General features: G+C 51.8%; 7 protein-coding genes across 7 annotated transcripts; 4 read left to right on the top strand and 3 right to left on the bottom strand.

Annotated features, from left to right (window-relative positions):
- Positions 1–835: 835 nt before the first annotated feature.
- N7498_003036 (RFX family transcription factor) lies at positions 836–3,472 on the top strand (the record flags this gene model as incomplete). The annotated part of the gene is made up of 2 exons (XM_058450098.1): positions 836–1,500; positions 1,561–3,472. 2 exons carry the CDS (start codon positions 836–838, stop codon positions 3,470–3,472), a joined length of 2,577 nt encoding a protein of 858 aa, XP_058312442.1.
- A 734-nt stretch (positions 3,473–4,206) lies between these two features.
- Positions 4,207–5,170, bottom strand: N7498_003035 (DODA-type extradiol aromatic ring-opening family dioxygenase; the record flags this gene model as incomplete). Its single annotated transcript, XM_058450097.1, has 3 exons — positions 4,207–4,932; positions 4,989–5,119; positions 5,167–5,170. 3 exons carry the CDS (start codon positions 5,168–5,170, stop codon positions 4,207–4,209), a joined length of 861 nt encoding a protein of 286 aa, XP_058312441.1.
- A 624-nt stretch (positions 5,171–5,794) lies between these two features.
- Positions 5,795–8,651, top strand: N7498_003034 (uncharacterized protein; the record flags this gene model as incomplete). The annotated part of the gene is made up of 5 exons (XM_058450096.1): positions 5,795–5,988; positions 6,034–6,476; positions 6,532–7,283; positions 7,335–7,594; positions 7,646–8,651. The coding sequence occupies 5 exons, from the start codon at positions 5,795–5,797 to the stop codon at positions 8,649–8,651; spliced, it is 2,655 nt and encodes an 884-aa protein (XP_058312440.1).
- Positions 8,652–9,600: 949 nt separating this feature from the next.
- N7498_003033 (histidinol dehydrogenase family protein) lies at positions 9,601–10,950 on the top strand (the record flags this gene model as incomplete). The annotated part of the gene is made up of 2 exons (XM_058450095.1): positions 9,601–9,959; positions 10,011–10,950. The coding sequence occupies 2 exons, from the start codon at positions 9,601–9,603 to the stop codon at positions 10,948–10,950; spliced, it is 1,299 nt and encodes a 432-aa protein (XP_058312439.1).
- Positions 10,951–11,305: 355 nt separating this feature from the next.
- N7498_003032 (uncharacterized protein) lies at positions 11,306–13,162 on the top strand (the record flags this gene model as incomplete). The annotated part of the gene is made up of 1 exon (XM_058450094.1): positions 11,306–13,162. The coding sequence occupies one exon, from the start codon at positions 11,306–11,308 to the stop codon at positions 13,160–13,162; it is 1,857 nt and encodes a 618-aa protein (XP_058312438.1).
- Positions 13,163–13,526: 364 nt separating this feature from the next.
- On the bottom strand, positions 13,527–14,438 carry N7498_003031 (DUF3425 domain-containing protein; the record flags this gene model as incomplete). Its single annotated transcript, XM_058450093.1, has 2 exons — positions 13,527–14,257; positions 14,306–14,438. 2 exons carry the CDS (start codon positions 14,436–14,438, stop codon positions 13,527–13,529), a joined length of 864 nt encoding a protein of 287 aa, XP_058312437.1.
- A 611-nt stretch (positions 14,439–15,049) lies between these two features.
- N7498_003030 (glycoside hydrolase family 43 protein) lies at positions 15,050–16,804 on the bottom strand (the record flags this gene model as incomplete). The annotated part of the gene is made up of 5 exons (XM_058450092.1): positions 15,050–15,132; positions 15,185–15,628; positions 15,674–15,847; positions 15,889–16,345; positions 16,403–16,804. 5 exons carry the CDS (start codon positions 16,802–16,804, stop codon positions 15,050–15,052), a joined length of 1,560 nt encoding a protein of 519 aa, XP_058312436.1.
- Positions 16,805–17,076: the final 272 nt, after the last annotated feature.

Raw genomic sequence — 17,076 nt, 5'->3', positions numbered from 1 at the left:
GCGAACAAGGCCTACAGAAACCAAGATTCCCCGGTCGTCTCTCTGATGACGTCGGAGTTCGCGAGGTGTGAAGTACAGCCTGAGGCCATCAACAACATTGACAACGCAATATCCCAATCCTAGTTAGTCCATTGGAGAGGATTTAGTAACCGGACAATGTTCTCGTTTGATACTTCGCTATTTTCCTGCGTTTCGTAACAATTGAGTCCCTTTTAGACAGCGACCGTCGCGGGTTTCTACACCTGTATCTCGCGACCAGGCAGGCTCTTCTTGGCTCTTTCGCTCACGAATATCCCAATAAATAGTGCAAAGGAAGCCGGCTACTCCAGGAGATAACGACAATAATTCCTCCTGCAACGCGGCGATAACAGTGTTGTATTTACATATTTCCTTTGTTTGTTTGGGGCGGAATGCTTACCTCAGCCACGTGACCCGACCAAACAACGTTGTCTGAGGAACGGCTTCCTCTGTTTATCCTCCTGGACTCGACTTGCACAACGCGGCGACCGCTAGCCCTGCGGACTTGGGACGACTTTCGTTTGGCTTCTTGTTGATTGTTTTTGACGACCGTTGGTTTTGTGCGGCTTTGATACGTGAATGTGCCTCGTCGCCGAGTGTTCAACCGTGCAAAAATAACACGACCTGTGCAGGTCCTGGTCATCTCCCTGGTGACGGGCCTCCTCCACTTCCCAGATTGGACCGAAGACAAACTAGGATGCCTCCAGAATTAGGTGAGAACCCCTTCGGCTCTCCACATGGGAAGCCTTGCTCATGATTTCCATCCACAGTACGCGCCCCGTCGCAAGGAAGCGTCGTGTCGCAGACCACACAACATATGGGTCCTCACAGCCGCCCTGGCACCGCAGACCCCATGCGAGGACGATCTGAAACCATTTCGCGAGCCGGTCGTCGCCCTAGGTCCCGAGGTTCAACGGCTAGCATCCATTCGAGCACGACCCAGCAGACTCAAGACCAGCATCTCGACGGATTCCCACAGTTTTTACCGTCTCAGGTCGGCGCGGGCCAGGCCATGTTTGGGAACAATCCGGAAGACATGATCATGCGTTTTGGACATCAGCTCGCCCACCAGCCGCATGCCGCGTCGTTGGAGCATGGCATGCGAGACTCCCATTCCGTGGCTTCGCGTCCAGATGAGTTTTCCGGTCACGCCATGCACGGACATAGCCTTTCCCATCACGGATTGCCACCGGATATGGCATCCAACGGTGCACCTGTTCCTGTTCCGCAATATCAATCCATGTACGACAGTGGGATGGAAAATCACCTTCCCGATCATATGATCGAGGACCAAGAGGCGTCTGAGCCAGGTGCCAAGAAGAAGAGGGGTTCCAGCTCAACGCTCGCAAATGACAACGAACTGCGGAAGCTGCTTCGTCAATACGAAGGGTTCAGCTTGCAACAAATGGCCGCCGAGGTCATGAAGCACGAAGGAGCCGGTGGCAAGGCAGAAAAGGTGAAGCAGGTATTTGCCATGATCTGGTAAGTCAAGCTCGTCATCACCCATTTGTTTCCCTTTCCAGTCTTTTGACTCGAGTTTAGGTTGCGTGAAAACTGCCGGAAGAGTAATGGTTCCGTACGACGAGATCGGGTGTACTGCTGTTATGCCGAAAAGTGTGGAACGGAGCGAGTGTCGGTTCTCAATCCTGCGTCGTTTGGTAAACTCGTCCGTATCATCTTCCCTAATGTACAGACTCGACGCCTTGGTGTCCGTGGCGAGTCCAAGTATCACTATGTCGATTTGTCCGTCATCGAGGAAAAGCAACAGAAGCCTGTTCCTCTTAATGCCCAGGTGGCCCCTAATCCGCATGTTCCTGCCGGTGTTCCGGAAAGGCCTGCTAGTGTGATGCGCTCACGGAGGTACGATGAGTCGCCATCGGTTCCCCCGGGCAGCGCTGACGGACGCTTCAGCGTCAGCGTCCCTCCACCCACAGCCGACACTGCGGTATTCCCATCCCCTACCACATCTTTCGCACCCCGATATCCTGCCAATTCTTCGCCATCTGGGTGCAGCTGTCAGGGTCAATCCCCCTCTGCCTCCGAGGCCATGATCACCACCGACAATGTCGGGCAGCAGGCTGGAAAGATGATCCACCAAATGCTGCAATTCCCCACCGATGAAGTTCCCGCGGTCGACAACGATGCTCTCGTCCTCCCAGATATCCGCGGTTACTTGCCCGTGAACACGGATCCCAAGGTTGCCGAAGCGCTTGCCGCCCTCTACCGGTCTCACTGCATTTCCGTGATCGACAGCTTCCGGTTCTGCAAGGAACGCAACCTTCTCAAGTACTTCTCTGCCTTCCACGGTACCCTGACTGTCCCGGTCCAGAAACTGTTGACGCACCCCAACCTGGCACCGTGGATCAAGGAATGCGACTGGTTGATGTACCAGAAGATGATCGCATTTGTCGCTCCTCTCACGACGCAAGTCGTGCCCAAGGTTGTTCTTGACGCCTTCAGCTCCATCTCTCACAAGCTTTGCGCGCACATCGTCGAGACTTTCAAGGCTCAGCCTTCCCATGTCTCTATCGCACGACTTCTTCCCGCTCACATCTTTTGCAATCTTCTGAAGCACATGCTCGATGTGAACCAAGCAGCCAATGCCGCCGCTGCATGGCTCTGCCACCCCGATAACCGGAACCAGATGTGGTACGACTTCAGGACTCTTGTTGATCCCAAGGACATGATCTCCAAGGCCAACATCCCGGCCTGCGCCGAAAAGGCCACGGAACAAATCCTCAAGCACGACGTTCGTGCCCTTCTCACCCCATTGACTGATGCCGATACCTCAACGGGTCTTCCTTTCTTCGCCAAGCCGGACCTTGCGGACGATATGGATGCCCATCCCTTCCCCGTTGACACCGCTTCGGGCGAAGACTACAACTTCCCGGATAAGTGGGTGTCATTCATCTTGAACCTTCCGGCGGTCTTCGCCCATCACCGCTCCCAGTGCATCGTTGAGAAAGTCGACGCTCTCTGGGACTGTGTCCTTCACCGGCTCACCCTGGGCGGAGCAGCCAGCTTCAGTGCCTGGTGGATGACGAAGGTCTTCTTTCACGAGATGATGGTCTGGCAGGCGGAGAAGGGCGGCTTCATGCGAAGCACTGCTAACTCGCTGCAAAGTGTGACCTTCGGTGCCGAACAACCGAGTCTCGGGAACTTCAATATCAAGCACAACGTTGATGGTGTTGCCCATGGTCAGGCAAAATCCAACACTACCCCTTCAGTCGATACAAACCGAACTCATCGCCGAGCTGGCGATGAAGAATCCGACGTGAAACACGCCTCCGACGAGAAGGAGCTGGCTCTTGCGGAAGCGGGGTTTCAATCCCCTAACAATGATGACAGCGCAATCGATCTGGGAGATGATCCCATGATGATCGCGGTGGGTAAATACGGAGACATGATGGCCTCCGACCCTGCAGATGCCGAGGGTGATGTGGTTGTCATCTAAGTTTACTTTATTTGCGGTTTGTTCATTTCGGGGTTTGACAGGAGTTGGAAATATCCCAATCGGTGTTCTTTTTTTTTCTTTTTCTTTTCCTTTTTCTTTTGTTCGGTGGGCGGCGTTCCTACGAATTGTTCTGCACGAAGAGATGAGCCATGAGCACGGGATTTGACTTTGACGAGTCTTCCTTGCGAGATCCCCCCCTGTGGGGTATTTTGTTGATCATCCATACAGCATTTAATCGGCGTGGCGAAATAATCCTCCTTGGGTTTCTTGCTTTGCTTCCCGTTTCTTTCTGTTTCTTACTTGTTGGCCTCGTTTTCGCTGGAATCAGGCCTGTCTGTGTATATACGCACCTCATACGTACCGGATCCGTGGTTGCACCTTAATAGCATAGGCTGTGGCTTAATGAACGCATTCAAGGAACATCTGTTGATGGAACATTTTCCTATGGCATTATACTTGACTACGAGGGAGTAATAAAACTCCACCGTTCTTCTCCCTATTCATTTCTTGACTTCGAATACGAGCTCATTTCCAACTCGGCTCCGGGTTGACTCTTTAGGAGGCCGAGCTGTGCGGAGTATCTTTCGCAGAATCTGCTCTACCTTGACTCCGGTACTGTTTGATCCAGAGACGGACCTGGAGAAGGCTATTGTGAGCTTCCAAGAGCTAGTTTCGTTCTGGGGCTGAATGATATTGCGCAAGAAACGATACGTCTGAATAAAATAGAAAGCAAATTACACTGCAATCTCCTTTGGCCATCTGCCCAAGGTGAATTGCGAATTACACATGTTGGTCAACTCCCAACTCTCAGCGCCCATCATCGCAGGTGCGTTCTCATCTTCTGCATCTCCCGCAGCGCCAGCCACGAAAATAGCAGCCATGAAGTGGTCGTCGGTGGCATGTGCATCCCGGAAGCGAGGATGCTTCATCAGCCGAGTCATTGCACGGCGTAACTGTGGACCGGATGTCTTGGTAATAACGTCCTCGACAGCCTGACGGAACTCCATAGCCCAGTCCTCCGGTGGAGACTCCAAGGCAAAGTTATCGCGGAATCGCAGCATTGGAGCCCATCTATTCCGGTATAGATTATGAACGGCACCTCCTGTCCCAATGAACAAATAGTTCTCCTCGCGCAGCGGACGCAAGGTAGCGCCGATTTTCATATGAAAATGAGGATCGTAGCGAGCATTTGCAGAGACCAAGGTCGTAGGCGGACAATATGCCGGGAACATGCGAATGAGAATGAGGTAGACATCATGAATCCAATCAAAAGTCTCATTACCGCCAACGTTGAACCCCTCGCGGGCCAGCATGTCGATGCATCGGTTCGCGGTGTCCAGGTCGGGAATGAGCTTGTAGTTGACGTACTTGTCCGGGTGCACGTAGGCCACAGGGCTCTTTCCAGGGTTCGGATTTGTCGCTAATTCGATTCTATCGCCCATGCAGTCCCAGTGAGCACCCTGCATGTTGTTAGCTCTGAGTTTCCAACCCTTGGAAACGGACAGACAACACTCACCATGATAACCACTCCCTTGATGTTCCGCGCCAGGGCTTCATCTCCGCACTTTTTCCAGTAATCGGCACTTTCGGACTCTTCTCCCAGCATCATGGTCGAGCCGTGCGAGAAGAAGTGTACCGGTGTGAGGCCTAATCATCGTTAGTGGGAAAGGGTCCGAAGGGGCGAAGGGACTTACCCATCTCGATGATCTTGACACAATATCAAGGTAAGATTAACCTGACGACGATGCAGTCCCTCATAACTACCATATATGAGTCCTCCGCTTGGAGCGGAATACATCCACGACGGAGCCTCGGGTCGAGTCCCCCACATCCCGACCGCCAACAACCCGTTCAATTGGCATGCGTAATCCTCGCCCCACGGGACTGATTCAATCCATCACTAGTAGGGAAGCTAGCGGCCGTTCAGACGAATCACACGTCTCCCAATGCCGCCCCTGTTCTTCGTAAATCTGGGGAATCGCGCAGTGGAGCGGGTACAACAGCGGCCATCGCGCACATTCGGGATTCGGGATCACCAGAACATTATTACACCGCTTTAGTGTGCGCTAGGCCCTGGTTGAGCGGCAGTTGAGGCATGATCTTCACTGAAGCCAGGGGTCTTCATCTGCTTAGCGTCTTGAAATTGTCAGCCCGGTGAGCTGCCGACTTCCCAACTAGCCACGAGTGTTTCTGCGTGATGGCCGCTTGATCCCGGATGACTTCCCCAGATTCTCTGGCCTGGCCCTACTTCCCCTCAATTTAAGTGACTCTTCCTTCTCAACTCCCCCTAAGGTGCCCTCTCCGTTCACCGGATGCTTGAACATGTTCGGTGATTCACCCGGCCAGCTGAACACCTCGCCTCCCGTTAAATTCAAAGAGAAGGATGGAGGCTACTTCCAATGCGGCTTCTGTAAACGCCACTATCACCGGGCAGACCATTTGATCCGCCATATTCGATCGCATACCCGTGAGAAGCCCTACGTTTGTGATGTTTGCGACAAGGGATTTGCACGCCCGTCAGTATCTTGGCCTGTTGATTCTCCGCCACTGACACTCCCTAGTGACCTCTTGAAGCGCCATGCCGCAGGGCATACTTATGACAAGAACCGTAAGCGCAAAAGAAGCTCCTTGGTTGCAAAACAAAGTCGAGTTTCGCAGGCTTGTAAAACTTGCGCCTCCTCGAAGCTAAAATGCGACGAGGAGAAGCCTTGTCGGCGATGTCGCGAGCGAAATCTTCATTGCGACTGGCAGGATGTCGCGCAGGACTCATCCCCAGAGCTGCTGCAGCGCATGCCCGACAATCACGGTGCCATCTACAACCACGGTGCCATCAATCAACCCGTTGACTTGACCACCTTGGTCGCCTTCTCTCCCATGCCTACGCCAATGGACGAAATTCCAGCAGCCAACAATACCATGATGACTCCGAGTGGACATGCGCAAAACCCGGTCCTTTCACCGGAATTATCAGCCGGGAACGAACCGATGGCAATTGAATACGGCGGTAGGATTGTACTCTACCATCTTCGTGATTAACCCGCACTCACAATAGCCGATAGTGTCACCTACCGATCAAGAAAGTTCCATTTTCAGCGTCGACGGCACCTTTTTCCCGAATTTCATTCCAGACGCACTGATTTCCTCTCTGAGTCGATACAACGATCCTTTCGACCCATCCATTCTGATCCCCGAATTCACACATTACGGCGCATTGGAGAATCCTCCCTACGACTTTAACTTGACGGATGGCGACTTTGGGCTGATAGACCTGTATAATTCCCGACGCTTCCCTCCAGATCTCCACGGAAATGAACCGCAAGATTGCTTTGATGCTGATAGCGGTATTGGAATTGGCGCCGAAGCTTACCATCGCTCATCATTGTCCGCATGGAAGCCCGTTCATGAAGACCGCGCATTTGATGACCATGAGAATCTGTCGGTACCACAAGCCATTGACAGCCCCGAAGCCAGTGCCACAGACCGGCAGATCTTGAGCGAGCGGCTTTCTTCAAGTAGCCGGGATCTCATCTTTGGTCTAGTTCTGGAGGTCAGCCGCGAAGCCAACTTGACTCGAATTATGAAGTCGTTCCCGAGTACGGACCTTTTGGATGGATTGATACAGCAATATTTTGAATACCAAAGCCTTGAAGTGGATTCTTTCATCCATGGGCCGACCTTTCGTCCGAATAGCGAACACGCAAGTATCCTTGCGGCACTAGCTTCTGCTGGTGCCGTTCGCTCACCTATCCCTACTATCAGGAAGCTGGGCTATGCATTGCTTGAGATTGTGCGCTTGTATATGCCCATTAAGGTTCGTGAAAGTGTACTCCTGCGATTGATCCAACCACTCACCACACAATAGTATGAAAGAGATAACAGCACCACGCGAGATCTACGAACCTCACAGACCTATGCCTTGAATCTGGATATAGGGATTTGGAGTGGTAATCGACGGAAGACCGAGATCGCAGAGAGCTTTTCCCAACCCTTGATAACAATGCTTCGGCGAGCTTTAAGGTTCCGACGATCGGTCTATACTGCCATTGTGCTTTCGGTGGAAGATACGGGAGACGTGCTTGAACGCAAGTGGCGTGGCTGGATTGAACAAGAGTCTTTCAAAAGGTAGTAATTACAACAGATATACTGATTTGGATTGTGCTAATATAACCCAAGGCTTGTTTACCATATATTTCTTCATGATTCCCAGACATCGATTACTCTCAACGTCAACCCTTTGATATCTTATGCAGACCTGGAACTTCCACTGCCGGCCGCACGTCAATTATGGGAAGCCAAGACAGCCACCGAATGGAAGGAACTCTATTGTGCAATTACCCCAGAACGCGTCCCATCCCTCGCGGACCTCCTCCGCGACATCTCTCATCTATCAGTATGCCAAGACCGCATCGATACCCAACTAGCGGCTCTAGTCCTCCTTCACGGGCTATCCGCTCTAATTAACGAATACCACCGGCTGAAATTCATCTCAACCAGCAGTTCCAAACATTGGCATGCTCTGGTAACAAACTCCCGTCAACAAGAACTCGACCAGGCACTCAAGCATTTCCGAATGGTATGCTCAGAACTACGAGTCCAATGCGGACCCGAGATAACATTAGTGTGTGAGGTCGTCTCCATGCTGCTTCACATGTCCCTCGAGGAACTGCAGCTATTCGCCGGCAAGGAGGATAAACAAGGAGCCCGTCGAGTCTATCACTCCGCCCTTGAATGGATCACAAGCCCCGATTCGAGGCAGGCTATTTGGCACGCAGGCCAAGTCGTGCGTGCCGCTCGACAAATGGCTCCCGGCTCATTGACAGGGTTCTTGGCGATCGGAGTCTATTACGCAAGCCTGGCATTTTGGTCGTACGGAGTCGTATCTAAAGCCAAGAACGCCCAGCTTACAGGAAGTTCTGCTTCGCTTTCGGGTCAGGGACCAACTGTATTTCTTGATGCAGATGAGGTGGCGGATGTCTCCAAATTTGTGACACTGGGCTGCGGTCTTCCTGCACTACAAGGGCCAGATGGACCGACTTTCCTTGCAGACCCTGGCATGACAATGAAAGTTGTTCAGGGAGTACTCCGGCCTGATAATTCTGAGAGAACACCGCCGCTGGTTCAGAGTCTTGCTCAGCTGATGTGGGATCTGGGACATTGTGTGGATAGCGGGGGGCCGTGAAGCATCGGCAATTTGCGTATAGTAAAACGCGACTCAATACGACAGACACGCTGAATTCCATCGACTCTACCATTTCCTAGTCTTTTGGAGGACCCAGAATTGCTTTAATATCGCAGGACGTTGTAGATACTGGACAAATACAAGCGACCCCATGACTTAACAGCCACCTGTTGCACTACTACCGCCGCACACGTCTCCCGTGCAGTTGAACCCAGATGTTCCGACAAGGTTTTCAGAGATAACGAGAACTGAGAAAAATACATCGAGGATTCGATTTTTTCAAGACTTTCTACGGCTAACGCTCGCCGTAACTCCAATTTATGCGTTGTTTGAAAACAAGCTATACAGACTTAATATGTGGAATATCATGTCCCTGGATCGACAACCTGTAGCATGAGTGGAAATGCGCGCAAGCAAGTTGGGGTAGTGGACAACGAAGGTACCGGGGTCTGATATAGTCTGCATCCTTACTTGTACATTGTAGGACAGTTCAAAGAGTCGTGCTATAGTTGGACCTCGGTTGTTGAAACATGACGGGACGGGTGGAGCTGTCTGTGCGGGGCTCCAGGCAATGCAGCTTCGCTGTTTGAGGCCTACAGTATTATCAGCGACGGGAAAGGAGAAAAGAGACAAGAGAAAGGTAATTTCATCGGCAGTTACCGGAATCCATAGTTATGAGGCTTTACGCAAAATAGTCGATGAACCACCGACATTCCCCCACATTCCGAGACTCGTTGAGCTCACGCGCTGCACTCGCACCCTCATGCGGGGTGTATTGACATCGGACTCGGCTCCGACGCCGATTTCAAAGGAGCCTTGGAGAGCTTCGTAGTCAATGGTGTGTCCGTTCAAGGTTCTTATATAACGCGAACGAGTACTGCTTTGGATTCGCAAATATCAAGAGAATTGTTTCATAGCTCCCAAACTACCTACCAACCATTCTACAATAATGGTCTTCAAATTGAAGCAACGGAATCCTGCAAGCGCAGGCCCCGCACCTGTAACCGATACACCTGCAATTGTGCGCGGTGTCATCGGTGACATTCGAGCCAAGGGCGATCAGTCAGTGAGAGCTTACTCGGAAAAGTTCGACAAATGGAGTCCTACAAGCTTCAGACTCTCTCAGGATGATATCGGGAAAATCATCGCCTCCGTTCCACAGCAGATCCTCGATGATATCAAGCAAGTGCAAGAGAATGTTCGAACCTTCGCCTTAGCTCAGAAGGCGTCGCTTAAGAATTTCGAAATGGAGATTCGTCCTGGTGTGCATTTGGGCCAGAAGAACATTCCGATCAGCTCGGTTGGCGCGTGAGTTCTCCGAGCTTGGGTCGGGCAGCGTTGATACTCATTCAATCACAGATACATTCCCGGCGGTCGCTATCCTCTCCTGGCCTCGAGTCATATGACGATTCTCACGGCCAAATGCGCAGGAGTCCCTCACGTCACCGCGTGCACGCCTCCCATTGCCGGAACGATCCCGGCGAACACCGTTGCCGCAATGCACTACGCCGGTGCAGACGACATCTATATTCTAGGTGGTGTGCAGGCCATTGCAGCCATGGCTGTGGGTACGGAGACGATGAAGAAGGTAGATTTCATTGCCGGGCCTGGAAATGCCTTTGTCGCCGAAGCCAAGCGCCAGCTGTTCGGAGAAGACATCGGCATCGATCTGCCAGCTGGGCCGACGGAGATCCTGATCGTTGCAGATGAGCATGCCGATCCATTCACTGTCGCTACGGATCTCCTGTCTCAGGCCGAACACGGCTACGACTCTCCTGCAGTCCTAATCACGAACTCTCAAAGTGTGGGCGAAAAGACGATCGACGAGGTCAACCGATTGCTGAAGATTCTACCCACGGCCGACGTTGCTGGAGTTTCCTGGGACCGTTTGGGAGAGGTGAATGTAGTGGATAACCTGGACGAGGCATACAAACTCGCAGACGACTATGCCTACGAGCATGTGCAGATCCTCACACAAAAGCCACGCGAAGCATTGGAAAAGATGTCCAACTACGGAGCTCTATTCCTAGGCGAAAAGACTTGCGTCTCATACGGCGACAAATGTATCGGAACCAACCACGTCCTCCCGACTCGCGGAGCAGCTAGGTATACGGGCGGACTATGGGTGGGCAAGTTCTTAAAGACAATCACCTACCAGGAGGTCACCTCACCGCAAGAAAGTGGGGAACTCGGTCGACTATGTGGCAGGGCAGCTAGAGCAGAGAATTTCGAAGGACATGCACGATCTGGAGACGCTCGGGCCCATCAATACCTAGGGGACCAGTTCGAGTGGATCTAGATTCGTCACTGATAAGGAGGTGCATATGTAGAATGAAAAATCTTATGCAGGAAATAGCCTGAATGGATAAAGATTACTATATACGAATTGACAGATGAGTCACAGCTCTGGAGAACCCCGGATACTGAATTCCGTTGATAAATCTCTTCTCAGAACATGACGTGCCAGTCTCCACCTTAGCTATTTAACCGTTTTGAGGATCGCGGGGCAGCGAAGCTCTTTAAATATGTTTCTTTTTCTTTTCGATTGAGAGTGGGCTCTCTTTCACTTTCTGACCTGCAGATTTACTATACTCCTCGGGACCTTTAAATTGAATAAATGACATAAAAACATCGTCGTGACGGTGTCCGGAACTATGGCACCACCCGTGGACGACGACGCCAGCGCCAAACCTGGCGCGCAGATTCACGTCGCTGACGTTGGATCCTCTGCGAATTCGACCCTATCACCAGCGACAACACTGGATAGTATCAGAAGAGCTTCGGAAGATGCAGCCCATCCACAAGAGTCCCAGGATGTCACCGAACTACACAAAATTCCCACAACAAGACCTCGCCGAGATTCCCACATGGGTGAAGCATTGGAAAACCTGGCTAGTACCATGTCCGTGGTTGAGCAACGCCCAGAAAGTTATATGGAACTCGGGGCAGTTCCTTCTCGACGCAGTGAGCGGAGTACGACGCGGTGGTCGATTCGCCATCCCTCCCCAGAACGAATGCCCGATCTTGCGGAAGAGGCAGGTGGTTCTCCAACCCGGACCAAGTACCAAGGCGTTCCTCCAGAAATTGGCAGTTTCACGGCGGAGGTTATCTTTGTGTTTGTGTGCTCTGCCGGTCTTCTTATGTTCGCGTTCCTCCTTGGTGACATCACGGTCAATCAAGAGGAGTTGAAGAGAGCATTGGATATCACCAACAGTGAACTTCCTTGGCTCCTGGGAGCTTATACTCTTCCGTTGAGTCTTTCCGTGGTGATTTCGGGCTCACTCAGCGACTTGACGCCCCCGCGGATGTTGATGGTCGGCGCCTTTGCTTGGATGACGATTTGGAACGTCGTCGGCGTGTTCTCCGTCAAGCCTAGCATGGCAATTCTCTTCTATATTGTACGCGCCATGCAAGGGCTGTCTGTAGGGGTCCTCGTTTCTGGATCAATGAGTATTCTGGGTCGCGTATACAATCCAGGGCGTCGAAAGAACCAGGTATTCTCTGCCATGGCAGCCACATCGCCCTTCGGCTTCTGGTTAGGTGCCATTCAGGGCGGTGCTCTGAAGGCCCACCTCTATTGGATTTTTGGAACGAATGCAATTCTCTCGGGCCTGTGTTTAGTCGCTGCCTGGATCACTATTCCTCCACTGCGGCCTGTCGCTGACATCGCCGGCACGGAAGCACCAACGATCCGACAGTTCGACTTCCTCGGAGCATCGCTTGCAGTTTCCGGCTGCGTCTGCCTGCTATTCGGTCTTACGCAGGGATCTGTTGCAGAGTGGTCACCATACACCTACTCGTTAGTGATAATTGGCATCCTGCTGATCGTGGCATTCTTTTTCGTCGAGCGCTGGGTCCAGCGCCCACTAATTCCGAACCGGCTATGGGAGACGAAAGGATTTACACCGCTGATGATCGCATACTTCTTGGGATTCGGTGCATTCTCTGGAGCCTGGCAGTTCTACGCCGTCCAATTCTGGCTTCGAATCCAACATACCGCACCGATTACAGTGGCCATCTACCTACTCCCGAACGCAATCGTCGGCGTGTTAGCAACATGGGTCGTGAGCAAGACCCTGCACGTGGTCCCGGGGCATTACATATATCTTACGGCCATGCTCGCCTTCGCGCTCGGCCCAGCCTTCTTCCTGCCCCAGACGTCGGGAACCTCCTACTGGGCGCTATCCTTGCCCGGCGTTGCGCTCGTCACCTTCGGACCGGATCTCTCATTCGCAGCCGCATCGATCTACATTACCAGCAACGTTCGGCGATCATACCAGGGAAGTGCAGGTAGTCTTCTGGTGACGGTGCAGAACCTAAGCACGGCGGTCATGACGTCGGTAGCAGATGCGATTGGAAACAAGGTGGATAAGACGCCTTCGGGAGATATTGGATTGGAGGGTCTGCGGGCGATCTGGTGGTTTGGGCTGGCTGCGGAGATCATTGCGGCCCTTATTACTTTGATCTGGGTGAGGATTCCCAAGGAGGAGGAGAAGGAGCATGTTCTTTGAGCGATTGGACGGTTTTCGGAATTTTTTAATTTTCAGATTTGACTCGATTAGCATCGGCGATCTGGTGAGGGAGAGAAAGGATTTCGGTTTAATTTGATACTATTTCGAGAGGATCTACTTCTAGTCAACACCAAGTTAGTCCCTTCTTTCGGCTAGGCAGCTATCTTTTCAAGACGGCGTACATTACGACTGTCTATACAGTACCGTACAGCCTCGGCCTGAGGTTAAGTTCCTCAATGGTGGCCCTCCCTCATATGATTGGCCTATATGAGGGAGGGGATCTCCGGTAAGTGTAAAAAAAGAGTGAATAAGACGTACCGCACCTTTTTAAAGAGTCATTATCATTCATTTATAATTCATTCGACTAGATGTAGCGGAATATCAATTTTTCACCACGTTTCGCTCGCCAAGCATTGGTGGAATTCATCAGCTCGGGACATCCCCTCACCACCCATTGCCATTTCTTGAGAAATGCTTCTGTGAGCTCCCAATTCTTCACATCCCAAGGCTCTCCCCAGACCAGCAGCCCAGCCTGACCATCTGTCGGAGAATCCCAGAAGCCCATGATATCGTGGCAGAGCTGTTCATCGTCCCAATCATCGCCCGCCTCGATCAGATTGTCGCGCATTTTCGGTAAAGGGAAGAAGTCGAGCCAAGGATGATGGGGTACTGTTCTTTGGATCTTGGTCGGTCGGAGGCTGAGGGGCATCTGGGTATTATCAATCGATAATAACTCTTCTGGGCTTGAGGCGAGGCTGAAAGGCGATATCGCGTCGTCGGTCATATCATCCATGTTGAATCCGATACTTTTCAAATTGTTTCCACATGCTCGGAAGACGTTGACTCTTGTCAGCGTCAAGAGGTGGTCGGAGGTAGGATCTCCGAGCATGTAGCGTTGGTACGCCGTCTCGGCAAACCGATGGAATAACATGCGCACAAATCCAGGTTGAAGACAGCCATTGCCCTTTATTTCTGCCGGCGAGCTTTCAGAAACACCTTCCAAGGAACTGTTCCCAGATCGCACTACCGCAGTGGACGGAGAAGCGACCACACTCTTAGGATGAACGTCCTTATTCGCCTGCCGCAGACGTCGTCCTAGCAAACCATCAGCATCAATTCACGCAGTGATATCGAAACACATACGGTGGGCCCGCTGATTAATCCGATTCTGGCGTCTTCGCCGCTCAGCCGGGTCGGTAAGGCCCGCCCAATCGTCAACGGGCTCAGACGGTGCAGCGATCGACTGCACAGTCTCTGATTGTGGAGTGGTGGCCATGACTGTCGGCGCTAGGTGTCACGTCACTAGGTGTAGTGTCAGCAAGATGAAGAGGATAGGAGGCGAGTTCCTCTTTATGCGGGCCCAATCATGGGCTCCACCAATTACGGCTGTGCCTTGGCAGGGAGAAGAACGGAGTTACGAAGAGATCCGGTTCCGTATTGTCATGTTTTATCAGTTACCGTACGGATGCATCATGGGTCTGGACAAGATCTGGTTATCTATACGGCAGCATCTAGAAAATGATATTTCCTTTGTGTCGCAATGCAGCTGATCATGTCCAGGTGTGGCATCACTCCCCATAAGTCAACACCGAGATTTACAGGCTCAGAGTAATCCAAAGATCATATCTGGAAGCAGCAATGATGGAATTCAGTTCCGTTTAACATTTATAGCCCGTATTCCAGTTCCAGTACCAACATCGAGGATTTCCTGGTCCAATCAGAACCAGACCATGGAATTTACTGCAAGGTCAAAAATACCTAGGGCTGACGCAGAGGAGCCAGATGTAAATTCCCGCCAAGGGTAAGTACTTGCGAATTCGAATTGTTTTCAAGGTCTTTTTGGGTGGTCAATTTGCGTTACAGTGTAGCTCATACTCCCTCAAATTTCTATCTAAATTGTGCATATGAAAAGTCGGCGGGACTCAAACACCGTTGACGTTCCCCAAATGCATAGAGCCCCAGCATCATTCCTAGTTCTTTGTTAGTATACTTTCTTTGACTTTTTTCCCGGTGATACTTTACCTGTAAACGGGGCACCCACTGGTGGTGCCTTAGTTGCGGCTTGATTAGACACGCTGCCAATCCATTCGATGTGGTCTGTCGATTCACGGTATCCAAAGCGATACTCGTTGCCGCATTCCACCACGAGCACAACGGTCGATGAGCCCAAAGGCCTCTCCACTACATTACCCTCCGATGGCCGAAAGCGAAGGATTTTATGGTCGCCTCGTTTCCGAATGCCGATACTGCTATACGTAAAATAGGTCCACCAGCAGGCCGTCCCCGCTTCCGTGTATTCAGAAGTCGGCTCAAAGGTCAACTCCGTCTCCCAAGTGCAAAATCGATGAGCCTGTTTACGCAGAAACAGAGTGGGACAAGCGGGAGCTGAAAGATTGTAAGGTCCACCATACAGACGGAGATGGTTGGGGCGCTCAGTGAGCGAGTAGTCCACCGTGAAGGGCGTATCTATATTGATTAGCCCGGATTCGAGTACGTCGTCTTACATCTTACTCTTCCGGTACCACCCCAGCTGGAGTTTGGGGCAGACGAAATCGTCCCTCCAGAGGACGGGAACTGTGTGTTGGTAGAGACCGGGTCCGACAGACTGGATCGTGATCTTCTCGCTCCCATTGAACACGGGCCAGTTGTTGACCCACTCGACTGCAACGAGGAAGGTTTCACGCCCTAACAGAGTTAGATTGATCACTGAAGGCTGAATCACTAACCTAGCACGGATTCTTCCCATTCTTCGCCTCGTCGCATAGGTCGTACGCCCAACAGCACTGCCCACCACTGGCCGTTGACATCTTCAACCAGATCGGCGTGGCCGGTGTTTTGCACCTCATCTTCCACACCATTACGCCAGAGGGGATTACTTGGCCCAACTTCCCAGGGCCCTAAAGGTCCGCTCTCGCTGCGACAGACCCATTCGCTATGTCCACTCTCGGTGCCGCCCTCTGCCGTGAACAAGTACCAGTAATGACCGCGCTTGAAGATGTGAGAGCCCTCCGCAACACCGGAAGTTGATTCACGAATCAACTTGGGTTCTGATGTAGAGCGTCCGGTGTCCAGATCCACGGTGCAGATGTGAATGGCAAAGTCTTTGAGCTTGGCACCGGGTGTAGGTTGAAGCTTGCGATAAGTAGACGACAGATAGACCACCCCATCGTCATCCCAGAAGAGCTATTTCCATGTCAGCCCAAGGTGTCTTTCCTTACTGCGCAGTGGGACTCAACTTACATCCTGATCAAACCCAACTTGATCAAAATAAACAGGATCCGACCACGTACTATCATCCCAGATATTACTGGTCTTTACATAGAACCCCTGCGGCCAGACCCGATCATCTTGCTGAGGTCGATATCGCTGAAAACTAGCAGCAACGATATAAAACACACCACGGTGATACCTGATGGTCGTGGCCCACACGCCACCCCCGGGTTCCGGTGTATGAATTTGAAGCTGAGTAGGTCTGGTCAGCGCATGGCCGATCAAAGTCCACTGAATGAGATCACGGCTATGATAGATCGGGGCACCGGGGAAGTATTCAAATGTCGAGGTCACGAGGAAGAAGTCGTGGTCAACGCGGACGATGGAGGGGTCTGGGTTGAAGCCGGGGATGATGGGATTGGAGAAACTCATGGTTTTGTCAAGACTGGTGATACATTATCAGATTCAGATCGGATCATGTAAGGGGTTATATGTGGAGGAATCGTGATTTTCTGGGGACTGGGGATTTGATTGGTGGATAATTAGTGTAATGTCCGGGATGCAAAGAGAAAGTCCAAGCTGGGATTCATTTGGGTGTTGAGAACAGATATACTGGCACTTAAATGGCTACGATGTGCATCGAGCCCTACGAATGTCTTGATTAAGAAAACAGCTGCATTCTGGTGCGGACTCGATGGGTACTG

This window comes from Penicillium cinerascens, assembly GCF_028974065.1.
Source record: "Penicillium cinerascens strain IBT 15544 chromosome Unknown contig_1_segment0_segment0, whole genome shotgun sequence".
NCBI classification, from domain to species: domain Eukaryota; kingdom Fungi; phylum Ascomycota; class Eurotiomycetes; order Eurotiales; family Aspergillaceae; genus Penicillium; species Penicillium cinerascens.
Note: the sequence above shows the minus strand (reverse complement) of the source record. Positions and strands in the feature narration are given on the sequence as shown.